Source organism: Mustelus asterias, unplaced genomic scaffold, assembly GCF_964213995.1.
Source record: "Mustelus asterias unplaced genomic scaffold, sMusAst1.hap1.1 HAP1_SCAFFOLD_42, whole genome shotgun sequence".
Taxonomy (NCBI): domain Eukaryota; kingdom Metazoa; phylum Chordata; class Chondrichthyes; order Carcharhiniformes; family Triakidae; genus Mustelus; species Mustelus asterias.
This window is the reverse complement of record NW_027590119.1, coordinates 1176453-1190554: the sequence shown is the minus strand read 5'-3', so window position 1 is coordinate 1190554 and position 14102 is coordinate 1176453. Positions and strand designations below refer to the sequence as shown.

General features: G+C 47.5%; 2 protein-coding genes across 4 annotated transcripts in view; one reads left to right on the top strand and one right to left on the bottom strand.

The window, feature by feature from the left end:
- LOC144482781 (ER membrane protein complex subunit 4-like) overlaps positions 1-9709 on the bottom strand; it is a 174157-nt gene extending 164448 nt beyond the window's left edge. Inside the window, exons 1-5 of one of the 3 annotated variants that reach the window (XM_078201640.1) lie at positions 9525-9709; positions 8762-8873; positions 8402-8555; positions 4557-4717; positions 2818-3761 (exon numbers count right to left, since the gene is read on the bottom strand). In XM_078201640.1, coding sequence (XP_078057766.1) covers positions 3726-3761; positions 4557-4717; positions 8402-8555; positions 8762-8873; positions 9525-9604 — 543 coding nt within the window. In that variant the 5' untranslated portion in view covers positions 9605-9709 and the 3' untranslated portion in view covers positions 2818-3725. Of the gene's footprint in view, positions 1-2817; positions 3762-4556; positions 4718-8401; positions 8556-8761; positions 8877-9524 lie in introns of those variants that run through there. The other 2 variants (XM_078201638.1, XM_078201637.1) reach the window with 2 other exon arrangements.
- Positions 1-14102, top strand: part of LOC144482803 (uncharacterized) — a 327339-nt gene that overhangs the window by 140085 nt on the left and 173152 nt on the right. The gene's annotated exons all lie outside the window — the stretch shown is intronic.

The following is a 14102-nucleotide window of genomic DNA, read 5'->3' as shown; positions in this document are numbered from 1 at the left end:
TTGCGTGGAAGCTTGAATGCATGTGATAATCTAAGGCAGAAGAATAGTGAAAGGAGAGATTGAAATCCTGGAAGTGGATCCTTGCTGAAAAGATCTGAGAGAGCGCATTTTTTGGGAGAACATTTTCGAAAGTGGATCTGGTTGATGAAAATTTCTGCGCACCAATTTCAATGACCATGTTACAATTCATGACGTTACACATGGCAGAATCTCAGCGTGATTACTCAGCATCAGGTTATACTCTGAACCGGTGCAGTGCAAATGGTGGAACTTACTGATCAAGAACCGGTCAGAGATTACATTGAATCACAGACAATTCTCTCATTCTTGGGCGACACAGTGATTAGCACTGCTGACTCACGGGTTCGAATCCCGGCTTGGGTCACTGTCTGTGTGGAGTTTGCACATTCTCCCCGTGTCTGCATGGGTTTGCTCCGGTTTCCTTCCACAGTCCAAAGATGTGTGGGTTAAGTGGATTGGCCATGCTAAATTGCCCTGAGTGTCAGGGGGGCTAGCTAGGATAAATGCACGAGGTTATGGGGAGAGGGCCTGGGTGGGATTGTGGTGGGTGCAGACTCAATGGGCCGAATGGCCTCCTTCTACACTGTAGGGATTCTATGAATATCCAGACCAGAAAGACATTGTTCGGTTTAACTAGTCTGTGCTGGGGTTTATATTTCATACAAGACACCTCCCATTCCATCTCCCTCATTTCAGCCTTTCAGCTCATCTTTCTAATCTCCTTTCCCTCATGTACTCATCACATTTCCTTTTTAAACGATGAGTTGTCCAGCTAGTTCCTGTGGCAGTGAATTTCACATTGTAATCAATCTCTGAGTATAGATGGTGAGTGACTTGGAGAGGAACGTGCAGGTGATGATGTTCCCATGCATTTGCTGCCCTTCTCCAAGGTGCTGGAGGTTGCGGGTTTGCAAGATGCTGTCAAAGAAGCCTTGGTGAGTGCTTGCAGTGAATCTTGTAGGTGGTACACACAGCTGCCACGTGAGTCAGTGTTGGAGGGAGTAGATGTTTGTAGAAGGATTGCCAATCAAGCTGCTTTGTCTTGGATGGTGTTGAGCTTCCTGAGTTGTTGGAGCTGCACTAATTCAGAAAATTGGAGCTTATTCAATTAGACAGAAGAGTTGTGCCTTGTAGATGCTGGACTTTGGGGAGAAAGATTAAACAGACCTTTTAATGGAAAATTTACCTGATCTGGCCCAGACACCACGAGGAGATGGAAATGGGATGTGTTCTGATTCTCAATTGAAACCCTACCCAACTGAAAAGGTGAACATTGAAGACTCGAACACGGAGGGAGGGATGTCTGTTAGTGTTCTTCAGCAGTGGAAGTGGGGATCAGGATTGTGCTGGAAGAACAGGAGTGATGGTGAAATGAGTCAGCAAATAGGGAATGGTTATTTAACCACCAGCTCGGGTTACTGAAGCCTGAATATTGTGGGAGAGAAAAGGCGAGAGTGTTGCAGAGTTTAAAGTGGAACAAGAGAGTCTTAAGCTGGTGAAGTCAGTGAAATCTGAGTCTCGTCTTTGTCTGCTGTCATTTTACAGAGGCCCCGCTTTGCTGAAAGCAATAGAGAAAACGCTGGAAAATCTCAGCAGGTTTAGCAGCATCTGTCAGGAGAGAAAAGAGCTGATGTTTCGAGTCTGGATGACCCTTTGACAAAGTTTTTTCTCTTTTGGTTTCAGATTCAGCATCCGCAGTAATTTGCTTTTATCCCATTTTGCTCAAACTCTTTATTTCCACAGTTACAGAATCAGTGAAAAGACATGACACATTCTTCACAGCAGCATCAAACTCACACTGACTGTTTCCTCACTCACCTCGAGGTTATCGATTCGCCTCCGGCCTCTTCCGTTCACTCCTGCTTCGGGTGTAGTCTCAGAATGGGGAGGGGGAGGATTAGTGACCACCTCCCCGCACCCCCCTCCCCCCACAAACACACACAGAGGAACGACTCAAACACAATCATTAAATAAAGCGAAAGCAGACATACATGTTTTGTGTGTGTGTGTGTGTATGTGCTTGCACACAGGTACACACACACACATGAACTGAAATGCGTGTACACCCACACAGACACACACTCAGACACAAGCGTGCCTGCTCACAGACAAAATCGTAGGATTGCTACAGTGCAGAAGAGACCATTCAGCCCTTTGAGTCTGCACTGACTCTCTGACAGAGCATCTTACCCAGGCCCTATTCCCGTTACCCCATATATTTACCCCACTAATCACCCTGATCCACATATTTTGTTACATAAAGCAGCAATTTAGCATTAGCATGGTCAATCCACCTAACCAGCACATATTGAAGTTTGGGAGGAAACCAGAGCCCCCGGAGGAAACCCATGCAGACACGGGGAGAACGTGCCAACTCCACACAGACACGGGCGACACAATGGGGAGCACTGCTGCCTCACAGCACCAGGGACCTGGGTTCAAATCAAGCCTCAGGTTGTGTGAAGTGTGTGTGAAGTTTGTGCATTCTCCCAGTGTCTGTGAGAGTTTCCTCCGGTTGCTCCGGTTTCCACCCACACTCCAAAGACGTGCGATTGAGGTGGATTGGCCGTGCTAAATTGCCCCTTAGTGTCGGGGATATGATCAGTGTAAATACGTGGGGTTATGGGGATAGGGCCTAGGTGGGGTTGTTGTTGGTGCAGGCTCGGTGGGCCGATTGGTCTCTTTCTGCACTGTAGGGATTCTATGATTTATCCAAGGCTGGAATCGAACCCAGGTCCCTGGCGCTGTGAGGCAGCAGTGCTAACCACCGTGCCACCATGCTGCCCAGGTGGGCACACAGTCAGCTGCACACACTACACTGTCAATCACCTGCCTCCAGCTGTCAGTGCTGAGGAAGTGAAACCAAGCTCCCCCCCTCCTCACTCACTGCTGTGTCAGGTGGATAGTAAAATCCCACGACCATTACTGGATGGAGCGAAGGAGAGCTCCCGCTGGTTTCCGAGGGCCGATCTTTATCCTTCAAACAGCCTAACATTTGGTGGTTATCCAACAGTTTGTAGGATCTGCTGTGTGCAGTGCCTGCCGGGTTTCCTAGGTGAACAGCAGTGACTGTGTTTGGGAAACAGGAAGCTGCTGTGTTGATTCAGAGCGGACTGGAACAGCCCAGAACAAGCACAGGAGCTAAATCATTCCCTCCTTTCGATGTTCCCGCCTGTCGTTCTGTAGGAAGAGATGGTGACTGCACAGCAAGATCCCACAAGGCATGATGCAACACACAGCCAGGGAACTTAATTTCAGAGATGGTTTGAGGGACCCCTGGGAGAACCTGTTACAGCAGCTTGAATCTCAGGAACAGGTTACACAAATCTGTGACCTTCTGACCTGGGTGAGAGAGAATGAGAGGCACCAAGATAAGCTGGGAATGACTGATCCAGGAACCTCCAGTCCCATCGTCAACCCGAACAGGCCCCTCATCCGAGGCTCAGCAAAGGGGGTCAACATGATAAACAACTGAATCCCCAGTGAAAAAATACACAGTCCCTGCTGTCAATATCTCCGGCCATTCCACATCGGTCACAGGTACACGGGCCAATGTTTGTGTGTGTGTGGGGGGGGGCAATGATGGGAGGGCATGTTACCTACAGAAAGCCTGGTCTCAGGTTAGCCAGACGGCAGCAGGTTATGTCCGGTGTCGATCGTCCTCGGGCCGTGTCTCAGTGAGCGATAGGAGGAGAGTGGGACCATCACAGGACCAGGCCCCCGCCCATGTTCTCCACTCTCTGTGTGAAAGGAGAAGGTGGTAAGAATCGGAGTGGGAATAGCTTCTGTCGAGCCTGCTCCACTATTCATCATCAACCTCATCTCCACTTTCCCCGCATTCCTCCCCATCCCTCAATTCCCAAAGATATCTCCACTTTCCCCGGAGTCTTCCCTCATCCCATAATTCCTAAAGATATCCCACTTTCCTCGCACTCCTTCCCATCCCTCAATTCCCAAAGATATCCCCGCTTTCCCTGCACTCCTCCCCATCCCTCAATTCCTAAAGATATCTCCACTTTCCCCGCACTCCTCCTCATTCTTCAATTCCCAAAGATATCTCCACTTTACCCAGTCTTCCCCCATCCCTCAATTCCCAAAGATATCACCACTTTCCCCACACTCTTCCTCCTATCTCTCAATTCCCAAAGACATCCCCACTTTCCCTGCACTCTTCCCCCATCCCTCATTTGTTTTTGTTCATTCGTGGGATATGGGCGTCTCTGACTGGCCAGCATTTATTGTCCATCCCTAGTTGCCCAAGGGCTGTTGAGAGTCAACCACGTTGCTGTGGCTCTGGAGTCACATGCAGGCCAGACCAGGTAAGGGCGGCAGATTTCCTGTGGTTGACTCTCAACTGCCCTTCAAGAGCAACCAGGGATGGACAATAAATGCTGACCAGCCAGTGATGCCCATGTCCCACGAATGAATAAAAAGAATTGGGCCCAATCTACTCAACCTCTCAGGCTCCACAGCCCTGAATGGTTTCCTCTTCCTATTTTCCTGGCTCCCCCTCACATACAGAGTGCGGATCTCACCTGGGGTGGCTGGATGAATGCCAGCCAGTCAGAGGCATGTGTGGGCAGCAGCCCCATTGCCTGGCACTTGTAGATGGCCAGGGCCAACCCCAGCAGGTTGCCGATGAAGTAGATGAGACGCTGCAGCCAGTGCTGATTCGAATTCCCCAGGACCCTAAAGACTGAGAGCGAGAATGGAAAAGCAGGAAGTTCAGGAACATGTGAGAGCCTTCCCTCATAACACAGCCCATCCATTTTAGGTATTAGTCTGGTAAACCGTCTCTGAACTGTCTCCAGCATACTTGAACATACTTGATATCCAGCATACTTGAACACTTCCTTAACACAAGGGGCGGCACGGTAGCACAGTGGTTAGCACTGCTGCTTCACAGCTCCAGGGACCTGGGTTCAATTCCTGGCTTGGGTCACTGTCTGTGTGGAGTTTGCACATTCTCCTCGTGTCTGCGTGGGTTTCCTCCGGGTGCTCCGGTTTCCTCCCACAGTCCAAAGATGTGCGGGTTAGGTTGATTGGCCAGGTTAAAAAGAAAATTGCCCCTTAGAGTCCTGAGATGTGTAGGTTAGAGGGATTAGCGGGTAAATATGTGGGGGTAGGGCCTGGGTGGGATTATGGTTGGTGCAGACTCGATAGGCCGAATGGCCTCCTTCTGCACTGTAGGGTTTCTATGATTTCTATGATTAAATAAGCTGACCAATACTGCACACAGTACTCCAGATGTGGTCTCACTAGTGACCTGTACAACTGAAGCATAACCTCCCTAGTTCTGTATTTAATTCCCATCACAATGAATGATAACATTCTATTAGTTTTCCTAATTACTTGCTGTACCTGCATATTAGCCTTTTGTGATTTATGCACTCAGACACCCAGATCTTGATCAATTGGGCCAGTGGGCTGACGAATAGCAGATGAAGTTTAATTTAGACAAATGCGAGGTGATGCATTTTGGTAGATTGAACCAAGGCAGGACTTACTCAGTTAATGGTAGGGCGTTGGGGAGAGTTACAGAACAAAGAGATCTAGGGGCACATGTTCATAGCTCCTTGAAAGTGGAGTCACAGGTGGACAGAGTGGTGAAGAAGGCATTCAGCATGCTTGGTTTCATTGGTCAGAATATTGAATACAGGAGTTGGAATGTCTTGTTGAAGTTTTACAAGACATTGGTAAGGCCGCACTTGCAATACTGTGTGCAGTTCCTATTATAGAAAGGATATTATTAAACTAGAAAGAGTGCAGAAAAGATTTACCAGGATGCTACCGGGACTTGATGGATTGAGTTATAAGGAGAGGCTGGATAGACTGGGACGTTTTTCTCTGGAGCGTAGGAGGCTGAGGTATGATCTTCTAGAGGTCTATAAAATGAGGGGGCACAGATCAACTAGATAGTCAATATCTTTTCCCAAAGGTAGGGGAGTCTAAAACTAGAGGGCATAGGTTTAAGGTGAGAGGGGAGAGATACAAAAGTGTCCAGAGGGGCAGTTTTTTCACACAGAGGGTGGTGAGTGTCTGGAACAAGCTGCCAGACGTAGTAGCAGAGGCGGGTACAATTTTGTCTTTAAAAAAGCATTTAGATAGTTACATGGGTACGATGGGTTTAGAGGGATATGGGCCAAATGCGGGCAATTGGGATTAGGTTCGGGGTTTTAAAAAAGAAAGGGCGGCATGGACAAGTTGGGCCGAAGGGCCTGTTTTCATGCTGTAAACCTCTATGACTCTATCCCTCTGAATCTCTGAGCTCTGCAATCTCTCAAAATTTAGACAAAATGCTTATTTTTCATTCTTCCTGCCGAAATGGACAATCTCACATTTGCCCACATTCTACTCCATTTGCCAGATATTTCCCCACTCACTTAACCTTTCTATCTTTCTGTACTCTCTGTATGTCCTCTTCACAACCTACTTTCCCATCTATCTGTGTGTCATCGGCAAATTTGCCAAACATCCCTTCATCCAGTCATTCATATAAATTTCATTCCTTGCCTCAAATTTGATTCCTTTTCCACTATTTAGTTTGAAACCATCTCTATTTTCCTCATCATGGGGTTCGCAAGAACACCGGCCCCAGCACAGTACAGATGTAGACTGTCCCAATGGTACAGATCCCACTTTACCCAGTACTGATGTCAGTGTCCCATGAACCAGAACCCACCTCCCACACCAGTTAGGGCGGCACAGTGGTTAGTACTGCTGCCGCACAACACCAGGGACTCGGTTCTATACTGGCTTAGAATCCCTACAATTCTGAAGGAGTCCATTCAGCCCATCGCTTCTGCACCGACCATAATCCCACCCAGGCCCTATCCCTGTAACACAATGTATTTACTCTGTTAGTCCCCCTGACACTATGGGACAACGAACCATAGCCAATCAATTTAACCCGCACATCTTTGAACTGTGGAAGGAAACCGGAGGACCCGGAGATAGACAGAGAACATGAATACTCCACACACACGGTCACTCGAGTCTGGAATCGAACCTGGGTCCCTGCCGCTGTGAGGCAGCAGTGCTAACCACTGTGCCACCCCTTGGGTCACTATCTGTGCAGAGTTTGCACGTTCACCCTGTATCTGTGTGGGTTTTCTCCGGGTGCTCCGGTTTCTCCCAGTCTGAAAGACGTGCTGGTTAGGTGCACTGGCCACGCTAAATTCTCCCTCATTGTACCCGAACATGTACTGGAGTGTGGCGACTCGGGGATTCTCACAGTAACTTCATTGCAGTGTTAACGTAAGCCTACTTGTGATACTAATAAATAAACTTTAACGCAGCCTTTCAGTCACGCATTCATCCCTCCGATCTGATCTGTCCTATACCTATTAGCATGTGGCTCAGGTAATAATTCAGAGATTATAACCATTGAGGTTCTGCTTCTTAATTTAGTGCTTAGGTCCTCATATCGACACTGAAAACCTCCTCCTTTATCTCTGTTGTTTATACCTACATTGACGAGGACAACTGGAACCTTCCCCTCCCCACTGAAATTTCTTCTCCAGCCCTGATCAGATGTCCTGAACACTGGCCCCAGACAGGCACCACAGCTGCCTTGATTCACATTCTTTACTGCAGAGAATGTGCCAATCCCTCTGACTATACTGTCCCCCATTATCACTGCAATCCTTTTTGCTCCCCTCACTAGAATGGCTTCCTGTACCACAGTGCCATGGGTAATTGGCTCATCCATCCTGCAGCTCCCATTCATCCAAACAAGCTGAAAATACCTCAAACTGGCTGGACAAGTTTGCCTCACTTTCCTGTTCCTGACCACTGACCAAATCAGCAGACCCTGGGCCAAGAGGTGTGACTGCTCCCTGATACAAAGAATCCAGGTAACTTTCCCCCTCCCTGATGCATTGCAGTGTCTGTAGTTCAGCCTCCAGCTCATAAACTCTGAACCAGAGCTGCTCGAACTTCACTGACTGCAGACATGGTTGCCCTGGATCAAACTGACAGCCAGGAGCTCCCACATGCTGCAGCTGTGACACATCTTTAATGTGTGCGAATAAACTGTTTAATTATTTTACCTAATTACATATTTTATTTTTGTTTTCAAGTATTTTAGTTTTTAAGTATTTTATTAACCTTACCACCAGTTGCTGTACTATTTTAATCCTTAATAATAGAATAAACCGTAGTCACTTAGCAGATCCTCACCAAAAATCTAGCTTCTTCTCCTGTAGAAGAGTAAGATCACTTCCTGACGGCTGAGAAAGTTAGAAAGCAAAACAGCACCCCTTTCCCTTTCTTCTCTAACTCCCTTAATTACCCAACTCCCAGAACTCTATTCTAAGCTACAGTCAAGTGATGCCGGTTCAGAGCTGTTTCTGAGCTGCAGATTCAATACAATACTCACTTGCAGACATGGACATCAAGGCCTGTATGGGTCTCCAGGCCATCATGCACACCATCATGATAGGGAGGATGGAGATGGTGTTGCCAGCCATGTACATGATGAACAGATTCATGGGCAGCTGTTTCAATGGGCCCAAGGCGATGTCCCAGCAGCGCTGAAAACAGAAAGTGAGCAGGGTATCAGTAAAGGGGGCCGGTTAGGGGAGGCCATATGCTGATCTTATATCCAGGCCTTGAAGTAAGCATGATGATTAACCCTTTATCACACAGGCTGCTGTGGTTCACCAAGGTACTTCACCACCGTGGACAAACCAGGGGCGTTGTCAGCCACACACTAAAGACACATTCAAATCCAACTTACTTTCTCAACCAGGATCCGGTCTGTTTCTTGGACGCAGATGTCCGGTAGCTGTTTGTCCGAATATGCGACTGGGTACATGGAGTCTCTCTGGCCACACTGTTGATCACGGCTCCTGTGAGAAACAGAAAACATAAATTGGTCACCCTTTCAAGACCTTCTTTAAAGAGGGAGTCTCTCTGTTGAGGACCCAACATGGTGACAATAGTGCCAACATGAACTAAAGCTTGGGCAAACCTCGGACACACACTGCCGTTGTGTCCACTGAACTGCCACGGGAATGGAGGGTGGCAGAAGTGGATTAGTGCCAATTGATAATCAGGGTGCCAATCCACTTACCCTCCATTGAGGGACAAAGTGACAAATCACCAGATGTACCAAATTGTATCTTGAAAACAAACACTGCGGGACATTGAGAGAGATCCAGTTCAGCACCGGGCCCTGGAAACGAGCAATCGTTCCTCCAACCACCACCGCAGTTGGCACCTGATCAGGTGGAGGGGCTGAAACCAAAAGGGCATCTCAGGGTCATGACCTGGGGAAAAGATGCCAAGTGGGGTCTGAGTGGTTTCTGGGGGATTTGAGGGGCTGCTTTGTGATCAGGAGCTCGGTGAGGGGTAAAAGACGCGTGAAAAACCCGGGGTTGGGAAGTTTTGGGTTGGTGCCACATCCCCGGGTCAGTGTGCGGTGGCCTCCCCTCGGGAGAGACGGGCTGACCCGGCTTGCCTCCTACTCGAGCCCCCGGCACCCCGCGCGGCCTCCGCACCTGCTGCTGCCACTCAGGTTAAGCTCGAGGGTCCACTTGTGCCAGCGCGCCCGGTTGACAAGCCCCGCCCCTGCAGCCATGACAACGCCGCCGACCGTTAACCGTCCCCCCTTTCAAATCTGATTCAGATCAAGAGAAGAAGCCGCGCGCTTCCGTCAACAAAACACTCCCGCTGCAATGCGCATGTGCAAGCCCAACCGCCTCTGCGTTCTGCGTGCACCGCCCAAAGCCCCGCCCCCACATCGTCGTCATCTTTTTTAGGGGCACATCTGTTCCGGCCCTTCACCTTCTGTCCAAATGGAGCACGTTTGCCCCGCACAAAGATGGACATCACTTCATGTCAGAGATATTTGCAATATTGAGTCCAGATGACCCTTTATCAAAGCAAAAAGAATTGGGAGATATTTATACTGCAGGGTGAGGGAATGAAAGATGAGCCATAGCCACAGAAACCAGGGGAAAAGACTGCTAATGGCTGTCCACATTCTCCCTGTGGACAACCATTATAGCACCAGGGACTCAGGTTTGTTTCTCGGCTTGGGTGGCTGTCTGTGCGGAGTCTGCACGTTCTCCAGGTGCTCCTGGAGAACATGCTCCTCTTTTTCTTCTCATGAAAATCCAGTATTTCAGATCGCCCTGAATGAATTTTGAGGCCCAGGTCAGAGCGAATAAATAAAAGCAAAAAACTGTGGATGCTGGAATCTGAAACAAAAACTGAAAATGAACCACTGTGGTAAATGCATCATTCTCAATCTATTTTACTAGGTATTTGTTTCATTATTCAACATTTAACATCAATACATTTACTTATTATGCATCTCCTCATTCGAAAGTGAATATTCAGAGAGTTCATAAAAGAGAGCGAGGCGATGATAGGGATCTAGATGAGTATACGGCTTGTAGGAAGGGACTTAAGAAAGAAATTAGGAGAGCAAGAAGGGGTCACGAGAAGGCCTTGGCAGGTAAGATTAAGGAGATGCCTGAGGCGTTCTATAAATACGTGAAGAGTAAAAGGATGAGATGTGAAGGAATAGAACCTATAAAATGTGAAGGTGAGAAAGTCTGTACAGAACTGGAAGAAATAGCAGAGGTGCTTAATGAATATTTTACCTCGGTATTCACGGTGGAAAAAGACCTGGGTGGTTGTACTACAGGATTGAGGTGGACTGAAAAGATTGAGTATGAGGACATTAAGAAAGAGGGTGTGTTGGAAATTTTGAATAGCATCAAGATAGATAAGTTGCTGGGACCGGGTGGGATGTACCCCGGGTTACTATGGGAGGCGAGGGAAGAGATTGCAGAGCCTCTGGCGATGATCTTTGCATCATCAATGGAGACGGGAGAGGTTCTGGAGGATTGGAAGATTGCGGATGTGGTTCCTATATTGAAGAAAGGGAATAGGGATAGCCCAGGAAATTACCGACCGGTGAGTCTAACCTCAGTGGTTGGTAAGTTGATGGAGAAAATCCTGAGTGACAGGATTTCTGAACATTTTGAGAAGTTTAGTATGCTCAAAAGTAGTCAGCACGGCTTTGTCAAAGGCAAATCGTGTCCTACGAGCCTGGTGGAGTTCTTTGAAAATGTGACTGAACACATTGACGAAGGAAAAGCGGTAGATGTGGTTTACATGGACTTCAGCAAGGCATTCGATAAGGTCCCCCATGCAAGACTTCTCGAGAAAGTGAGAGGGCATGGGATCCAAGGGGCTGTTGCCTTGTGGATTCAGATCTGGCTTGCCTGCAGAAGGCAGAGAGTGGTTGTAGATGGGACTTTTTCTGAATGGAGGTCGGTCACCAGTGGAGTGCCCCAGGGATCTGTTCTGGGACCCTTGATGTTTGTCATTTTCATAAATGACTGGATGAGGAAGTGGAGGGATGGGTTGGTAAGTTTGCCGACGACACGAAAGTTGATGGTGTTGTGGATAGTTTGGAGGGATGTCTGCCTGGGTATTGACAATACCAGAATAAATAATAAGCATCGTCGGTATAGGTGCAGATTAAAGTGACATCTTCTCCCTCTGTCTGTGTGAGTGAGGATTCCAGCTGAGTAACAGAATCTCCATCGTTCAGATCGAGAACACAAGGTTAACAAACAAAAGTCATTGATTAAAAGTTCACTTGAAGCGAGGGTGAAAAATCAGTGCAACATAAAAGAAGGTATTAAATTCTAACACATTCACTCCAACTGATCTCTGTCCCCTTTCACAATCCCTCGGAGAATCCTCCCTCCTGCCTCATCTCAAATACCTCTATCCCTTTCTACCTCAGCGGTTTCTCTAGTTTGCCCTCCAATGCATCGTTAATCCTCTCCTCAACAGTTCATTGTGTCAGTGTGAGTCACTTCTACAGAACTCTTTCAAAAAAAATTTCTCTGTAATTCCCAGTTGATCTTTTTGTTTCACTTAGATTTATGGGACACAGATATGTAATACTCCCCAAATGGAATCATCCTCTACCCGTCCAGCACACTAAATCTCTTTGATTTGATTTATTATTATTTAAATTGATTTGATCATCATTGTCCAGAAATCAGTCAGATTACCTGATTGTCTTCTCGTCCAGAGAGAGAGCAATCATAATTTTTATAATGCTTTCTGATAGCCCTCATCTTCCAATCCTGGTACCATCTCTTTAAATCGCCTTTGCTGTGCGCTTTTAGAATCTGTCCTCCAAAAGACCAAAGCCACAAACAAAGATTCATTTGTGCTCTAAGGCAGGTCTAATACTTGTTTAACACGAAAGTCCTGCTTTTCAAACTTATTCCTCCATAAATTAAACTCCCTTTTACTCTTTTTCAAGTTTCAAACTTCTTACCGACAATGAATGTCACCCAGAAAACAGCGAGAAGGGAGCTCCGCATCGCTGCTGCTGCTCCTGGATTCCCGGGACTTGTGTCTCCGAAAGTTGCAGAATATCGAACGAGATAAAGCTGAGAGCAGTGGATGTCACATCCTACAGAATCAATGGGAGGAAGAGCTGAGATCACTGGATCGAGAATTAAGAGAATATTAGATAACACCTGTGGTGAACCATCGTTGGTTCCCACTAGGTAGTACTGAGCCAGGGTCTTGCCAGTACTACGAGTCTGTATATATGTTGCTGTTGGGGTTAGGGATGGGTTGTTCTACTTGTTCCATACTCTCTGTATCATTTTCCTTTTTGTTTAACGACGAGAGTTTAATTAATAGTAAATAAAATTGATGCGCGTTATCACTCACGAGGCTTGATATGCTCAAGGAAATAAAGGCTTTTATTTACTATTACAACGAAGCTACCATATATAGTACACGATCCCAGACTGAGGGGTCCCAAGCAGAGCAGTGACCTTTATACCTCTCCCAGGAGGTGGAGCCCGACTGGGATGTACCATAATAACTATAATACAGGTGTAACAGCCCAACCCTAACCCCAACAGTAACAAATAGAACAACCCATCCCTAATCCCAACAGCAACATATATACAGACTCGTCGTACTGGCCAGACCCTGGCTCAGTACTACCTAGTGGGAACCAACGATGGTTCACCACAACACCATCTGCTTATTGGCTTATTGCTGACAGAGTCTTCAGGTGATATCCAATCATCCCGTCGGCTCTACCCTAATTAGAAATGACTGTCTTCTTGAAGCCGGGTCAAACCATTCGCGCAGGAGGAAACTTAATGGAGCTGTAAATACTCGCTGAGGTTTTTGTACGGGGTTTTACCTTTAATCTAACGCTGTGCCTCACTGCACAGTAATAGACCGCCCCGTACTCCACACTGAGGGTGCTTATATTGAGGTAACCGTTCTGTTTAGACGCGTCAGAAGCCGCCAGATATCGACCCGAAACTTCATCTTCCTTCACTGTTAATGCTTTGGTAATAATCCATGTCGCGGGTTGTGTCGGTTTCTGCTGATACCATTGCATGCTGTACATACCCTTGTCTGTATATTCACAACCCAACTGCACTGAATCCCCTTCTGATGCGGTTATTGGCAGCGATGACTGTGCTACTGGATCTGCGCACAGTCCGCCTGTGAAGGTAGAGGAATGAAATATCAAGAGTTAATGTTTGTATCTGCGATTGTTTCTGCAGCACCCGCCCCTCCCTCCCCCCCCCACCCCCACCTCCCCCACCCCCATTCACCCCTCACATCGATATTTGTGATGGTTAATTATATTACCATCTAATGTGTTTATCTGGCTTGATGTACGTTACCCAGTGCTTACCGTGCAAGAGCGCCGCCAGGAAGATCAGAAACATGTCTGAGTGAATCTATCTCACTGAATGGGAACGGAGTGAGTCAGAGGTTGAGAAGGAGAGAGGGAACCCGGGCTCCGTTCAGCTCATTGCAGTGAGTGTGTTTGTGAGAGTGTCAGTGTGCGTGGGTCAGTGTGAGTTTATGTGTCTGTGTTTGTGGGTGTTGGGGGGAGGGGTGGGGGGCTGTGTCGATTGTGACCTCACAAGCCTACCATCCATGCAGGTGTCAGTGATAATATCACGTGAGTTTCTGGCGCCCAGGCGAGAATGTGGCGCCCTCTGGTGGCGGGTTCTGCGCGCTGGAATTAGGCTGTTGACTGGATTCCTCACTACAAT